Source organism: Acipenser ruthenus, chromosome 16 (assembly GCF_902713425.1).
Source record: "Acipenser ruthenus chromosome 16, fAciRut3.2 maternal haplotype, whole genome shotgun sequence".
Lineage (NCBI taxonomy): Eukaryota > Metazoa > Chordata > Actinopteri > Acipenseriformes > Acipenseridae > Acipenser > Acipenser ruthenus.
The window spans coordinates 26900429-26907545 of record NC_081204.1 but is presented as its reverse complement, the minus strand read 5'-3'; the positions used below and the strand labels follow the sequence as shown (position 1 = coordinate 26907545).

Here is a 7117-nt window from a genome sequence, read left to right as displayed (position 1 = left end):
AACAGGGTTTAAAATGTACTGACAGGTTGGGTATGGTCATCTAAATTGTCAGTTTCCTTGTGATACCTGAGTAACTCTAAAATGTATTTTAAGCAGAAACTGGTTGAACAATTGCTCAATCCTTGTGTAGCTAGAATGAGTCATGCTAATTGGACAATACCACTGTAGTCACTGGGGGAAGGTAATATGTATTCTTTGATTTGTATTTTGAAATCTTTTGGAATTTTAAAAGTTCACCCATACACATGGGAGGGTCAGGAGGTGGGGTTACCTGTGCAGGTATATATTAGACTCAATAGCTTCTCTGGAGATAGACTAGGGATAACTTTAAGCCTTGTGTAAGCCTGCTTAAAAGAAGTGTTGAAGCCTGCATTACTCTGATTTTCATAATTTATTTTGTTTCCTAGTTTTTACCTGTATATAGCTGAAGTTCTTGAGTCCTGAATTCTCCTGCCTGTTGCAGCTGTACCTCCAATTCAACATGACGATGACCCCCTCGCTGGCTGAAATGGCTGATACCTACTGGAAGCATGGCTTCCTAACTGGAGTGCCAGTGCTAGACCCCGAAGAGCTGGAGAGAGCTACAGAGGGCTTCAGTAGACTGGAGAGGGAGTTCGGTGAGTATATGCCTAGGAGGTGAGGAGATGTTTAGAGAGTATAAAAACTAAAAGAAACAATTCAATTCAATGAGAAACTTGTGACTAGAAGTCCTTTTCAGTGTCTTCAAATGTTGGAACTGCTTTGGATTCACATAATGTGATTTTGTAGTATGGACTCCCCCACCAACTGATAAAGTGTGGTTGATTTTTTAATGGTCGCATTAGGAGGCGTGTGCGTGTGTTAATTATCCACGTCATGGGAAATGATAGGGGATGCTCTACTAATCAGAGTATCTGTACTATAACTGCTACTACTGGGCAAACAAGTACAAAGAAGAAGCTTCCAATATGAATTGCTTTTTAACATTCATACTGGATGGTGTTTGCAATCATTTGGAGTGGTTCTGGGTTCAGCTGAGTTATTGAAATGTTTTTTATAAATCTGCCTTTACCTGGCTTTTAACTGCTTCCAGCTTGTTCACAGAATCCCAAGTGCCCACCTGCATATTCCATTCAAATCATGTGACATAGTGACCTTTCAACTCTATCTGCCACAGAGAGTACAGGAGGTGAGGTCAGTGGAGTTGAAAGGTCACATTGTCACATGAGGAAGGAAGGCTGTTTAGTGCAGGATTCTGCAGACAAGCTCAAAGCAAATTCAATGCCTAGTAAAGGCAGATTTAAACTCAATATTGAAACAACAGAACCCGCTCACTCTAAATGATTGTGATTGCCATATAATACTAATGGAAATATAAAAATGCAATACAATTGTAATACAATACAATAACAGCTGCTTATGATATACACTTTATAACCCTACCAAAGTGTTTTCTATTAGATTATTTCAATAATGTAATGTTGTTTAGTTGTACTATTTGAATAGATGTAAAATCTTTCACCATGGCTTGTATGAATGCACTGCTGAGTGCCTGTCCTCACCTCTATTACTCTCTCCACTGTAGGGCTGGAGTATGCCCAGTACAGTCTCCATAATGTGCACTTGAAGTACCGCTGGGTGATGTCTCTGGCCACCCATCCCAAGGTGCTGGAGCCAATCAAGGGGATCCTGGGACCCAACGTCATCCTCCTTGATTCACGCTTCATCTGCAAATACCCGATCAAACAGAAGAGCCACAAAGCTGCCTGTGAAAGTCAGAAGCCTGTGCTTCCCTATGTTGCCTGGCACCAGGACATCAGGTCAGTAATGTAGGACGACAACGCCTCATTTTAAACACATACATACTGTACAAAGCTGTTTTATAGCCAGACATTTTGAAGACAACATGGAATGAAATGTATTCATTGCAGTAATAACGAACCTAAAAGATTTTGTTTCACAAACACCAGAGGGCGATATTGTGCATGATGTACAGGGTGCGTATGTGACCACACTGTTCCTGTCAAATATAAACTTCTTTCCACATTCCCTTTAAAAGTTTTGAGGTTTCCTTATAGCAATCCTGTTTATTGCACCTTTGATTAAATGTCTTCATAAAACACTGACATAATGCAGTTGCTGTATTGTTTATTGAGTCAACCTTGGTTACTGAAAAGTCCATGCACAAAGCTTATAGCTCCTGTATTTTTTTTTTTATCACAGTCCAACTGGATGCTTGTCTAGTATTAGAAAAAAACAAATATTTTTTAAAGGTAAAACAAGAAAATAAGAGGGTGTTTATTTGGTACAAACTCAGTGACTGCACTAATTACACAAGCACCTCAAGGGGGCTTGTTAATGCAATGATGCTGGGGGGTCTTGTAGTTGTGGAGATGATGCTTAAATCATCACTGACCCTGAGTGTGATTTTGAATGGCAGGTACTGGGGTTTTGAGGGGGGTTCAGTGGCTTCTGTGTGGCTGGCCCTGGACGACGTAGACCGAGAGAACGGAGTCCTGCAGGTCATCCCAGGTACTGCGACTCACACCTTTTCTTCTTGCATTTATTGTATATTGCTATTTATTTAGATGTATCTTAGCTGCTGTTCACATTTAAATGGTGCTCATATGTATTTATCTCTCTACAGCTGCTGCCAGGGTCTGATTAACAAATTAAAATAAACATATTTTTCATCAACATTTTTAATGGCATGTTTTTAAATGTTGTGACTGAATACAAAAACTTGTGTTCAGTTTAAAGCAATTTCAATGTCTTTAAATTAAACTTAATTCCATTATATCTTTTAGGAAGTCACCATCAAGGTCTCCTGCCCCACATCACCTCACCCCGCCTGGGGAACATGCTGACAGCCAATCAGGAGATCCCAGAACACCTCCTCAACACGAGTGAAGCTGTGGAGTGCCCTCTACAGGCCGGACAAATGTCTGTAAGTAACCTCTATGTACATTATAACACCTGAGAAGTGGGCTGACTCGGTGAAATTGAACTTCAAGAGTGTTAGTGTGCTTTTGAATATTTGAGTTTTCGTATATATTTAGGCATGTGGTATCACAAGAAAGCTTAACATCTCAGGAACAATAAATGTCCACATGTATGCTGACAATTGTGGCCTTCACTTTCAAATAGGGCTATCACAACCAAAAAAGGACATCCCTGAGAAACTCCAAAGTGTTCTATGTTCTAACAGGAGATCATACAGTAAATAATGTCCAAAACTCCACCAATCATGATTATTGAACTAAACAGTTAAATTCACACGAAAACTGCAAGAACCAGTTGTCATCAGAGTCATGGCTCCTGTCAGCACAAGAGGGCACTCTGCTCACTCTAATACCCTATATCCCAGGTCCACGATGGTCTGACAGTCCATGCCAGTGAGCCCAACCTGTCCACTCGGAGGCGCTGTGGGTTCGTTATTCGCTATGTGCCAACCACAGCCTATCCTGTTCAGGTAAGCACTTCACTTTTGAGAGGGGAGAGAGGGTTGGACCTGAGCTTGCCAAAGAGGAGCTTAAAAATTTGGGAGACACTCAAATATCTTCAAAATGAGACATACCCCACTGATAATTTTTGTAAAACACATTAAAGCTTCATATACTCACAGACTTGATTACTATCTGCTCATGAGGAAATACAGTACTGTTGTGCAGTGTTAGCAGTCAACAGGCCAAATTAGCTTAGACCAATATTTTTGAAAAAACTAAAAATGACATCCTTGCACGCTCACGTCTGTGCTGAACACCTTAGGTCCTGCATGGGCTTCAAGAACAGACTTGGGTTTTATAATGTGGACTAATGAAAGGGTAAAAGGGTGAGACCATCACATTAACACAGGATTCAAACATATATGTAAAAGGCAATGAATTATCACACTACATTCACAATCTTTTTAAAAGTAGTTTGAAAACCTTTCTTTTTTTTCTTTCTTACAGGACCCAGATCGTCCTCGCACCTTTAATGCTACAGTCCTAGTCTCTGGTGTTGATGAGTACCATCACTTTCCAAACAATGCCCCCAATCTTCAGTGAGGTGCAATGCAGACCATGGGGCCTATTTAGTGATCTAAACAGTGGTGGATCTAAATAGCTCTATACTTTTCTTTATTGACCCTATTATTAAGATTAAAAAAGCTATAATGTTGTAAATGTTATCATTCTATTGGTGATGTAACTAATTGATACGCTGCTACTCTATTTAAGTGACTTCAGTGATGGTCTATAACTGAACCTTTATCTAACTCTTTTTAAAAATGTTTTTATTAAACCATTTATGGAGTATTTAAATAGTTTGAATCATATGTTCATTTTATTGCTCAAAATGTTAGTTCCTTAAAATACCTGGGAGAGAACATGTGATGCGTCTCAGAGAGGTGGGAACATAAAAAAAAAATAGTTTAAAGAGAGGGATACTGGATTTATAAATTAGATACATTAAAGCCGAAAGGTCTAGATGATGAACTTTATTTAAAGTATTTTTGTACACATTTGTACACATTTCTGTTTTTAAATATTAAAGCAATGTTACTATTTTGATAAATAACCGCAAAATGTATAATTGAAAACTATACTACTGTATGTCCTAACTATGTGATGTGGATTGAACCAATGAATTGATTCTCTTCATTGCTTATAAGCTTTTAATCATTAAAACGATGTTTCGACTTAAAATAAAATGTGAATTGTGTAATTTAAAATAGTACTTTGTACTCATTGTGATATAAATTGACTAACAGAAAGTTAATTGAACCCTTTGCAGTCCAATTATTTTTACCCTGTCAGGCTGGTCAGGTCTTATTTAATTTTGGGGAACAAAATAACACTTTAGACCATGTGCTGTTCAAATTGAATTAAAGTGACTTTATTTACATAAACATGTTTCAAATCACCGTCAAAGTAATACTCTGAGGAAGGAACATTATACCAATTTTTTCAACCAAAAACAAGTTTTTATTAATTTTTTTACTATTTATATGAGGGGATGTGGCAAAGTGGTAATTAGTGTGCAGGTGTAGAGCAGGTGCAGTACAGGTGCAGGTGCAGTACAGGTGCAGCTGCAGTAATCCAACAATGAAATAAAACAATAGGAGGGCTGGCAATACACAGCAATGTGTATTGCACAGGGAATAACTATGGGTTGCAGTCCCGTAAATAATAAACACAAACACGGTCACAAAGTGAGTGCTGTAGTGCTCGTGGTGAAGTACAAGTTATCTGTGATACAAAGTGCAGTGTTGTCCAGGTTTTGTGCTGGCCTTAAGCGACAGTTCCGGATCTTATTAGCCGTCTAATCTAATAACAAACAAACAGTTATATTAAAGACAAGACAGACAAAACAAACAAAACAGTCGTTTCACAATTAGTCCTTCCAGTTTCAGTGTAACCATAATAAGGAACAGATCACCTCACTACATTCCCTTATATACCGTCAACCATGACCCCTTGGTTAACGAGTGCAACCGCTCCTCCAATCCGCGGCTGACACATCGTTTCCCTTCCGGGTCGATGATTTAGTGTACCGTAGCTCCGCCCCCTTTCTCGATGGCCGATGTCCGCCTAACCCTGGGAAAGAATTGTTGGGCCATCCAGTCCAGGGCACTCTGTTCCCTTTACATAGCGCCCTCACAGGTCGGGAGGGAAATCTAACACCAAGAATCATTCTATCTCTGTCACAGGGGAACATTGCAAAAAAAACTGTTGAGTTAGAGTTACTTTAGTGCAATCACTCAGGTTCCAAACTTACTGTAAATCAATGACATATCTAACAAAGAAAACAAGTGAAGAAAATAACCAAAAACTATTTTTTATGTATTTTATAACAAAAAATAAAAGAAAGTGCACACATTTGAACCAACAACAATTATAGAACATTCATCTGTAAGTATCCAGTGTGTGCTACTTTTCAAAGCAGACACCTATCTGTCACAAAATGATCTGCTCATGCTGCAGCCCTGAAAACACTCTGAGCGCTACACAAATTGAATGCGAATGCAAGAAAAATGAGAAACTAATAAAATCATGTACAACTATTATAGCAAATAACGTAACTCTGACTGGGCATAATAAGGCTGCACTTATCTCAGGTTTTGATAACACTGAAATGTTTATGTCACAAATGATGTTGAATGAAGTTGGGTGGACATTATTCACTGTGTTACTGCTGTTATTAGTAGTAGTCTTGTTAGTACTCGCAGTTGTAGTAGTAGTGATAGTAGTATTTAATTGTTTCCTTCAAAAACCTCGCCAAGTAACACAGTTGATACAATATGTGTCCCCTTATTCATCTTTCATTAGATAACATCTAGCATCCTGCTTGGTCGTGTTTTTGGCCTTTACCACCTGCCAAATAAGATGACTGTGTTATATACTGTACTCGATCAGTACTGTTCCTATAGAGCCACTGAAGGGTTGCAATCCACTAACATTGACTTTAAGAATCCCACAATGTCTGTATATAAACTGATGATAAACATCTCACAGAAACTGTCTGTCTACTCAAAGCTTATGTTTCCTCTACCAAAGACAAATATGAGCAGGCATTCAGGGAATTACATCAGATTGTTGCTGCCAGGCGCTCGGTAAACAGTGTGAGCTGGTCGCCAAGGAAACCCATGTCTGATGGAAACAATTTCAATAGAGCATATTGAAATAAGGCCCTGATATTATCTAATATTATAAATAAAAATACATGCTTTTCAGTTAGTTAGCTATCCCATTGTCATGTGATCAACAGCAATGCATAAGCACTGTCATTGCAATGATTGTGTACTATGGGTACATTTGAGTATATGGACATCTTTATTTGCATAACCCATTTGTATAATGGGGAAGGTTTTTGGTCAGATAAATGTCACTACAAGGGCCTGGAGAGGAGTCCCAGTCTATCAAGAGAAAAAAAACTAAAAATGAGGTTCTTTATTTGTAATTATTTGTAATTTGAAGATTACTTTAATTTCAGAGTTAAAGGTAAAAAGTCTCAGTGTTTGGAGTACCATATCTGATAAAGAGAGATGTAATATTAGGATGCAAATACATAATAATGCAAGACTGCCACCTATTGGATTGGCTGATATATAGTTTGACAGAGCACAACTGATACAGAAACCTGTTAACTAACTTCC

General features: G+C 38.4%; 1 protein-coding gene across 1 annotated transcript; it reads left to right on the top strand.

Moving 5' to 3' along the window:
* The first annotated feature begins 318 nt into the window (after positions 1 to 318).
* Positions 319 to 4693, top strand: LOC117963359 (L-threonyl-[L-threonyl-carrier protein] 4-chlorinase-like). Its single transcript, XM_034903235.2, has 6 exons — positions 319 to 617; positions 1565 to 1799; positions 2420 to 2511; positions 2787 to 2926; positions 3347 to 3451; positions 3933 to 4693. The coding sequence occupies exons 1-6, from the start codon at positions 482 to 484 to the stop codon at positions 4026 to 4028; spliced, it is 804 nt and encodes a 267-aa protein (XP_034759126.2). The 5' UTR covers positions 319 to 481; the 3' UTR covers positions 4029 to 4693.
* The last annotated feature ends 2424 nt before the right edge of the window (positions 4694 to 7117 follow it).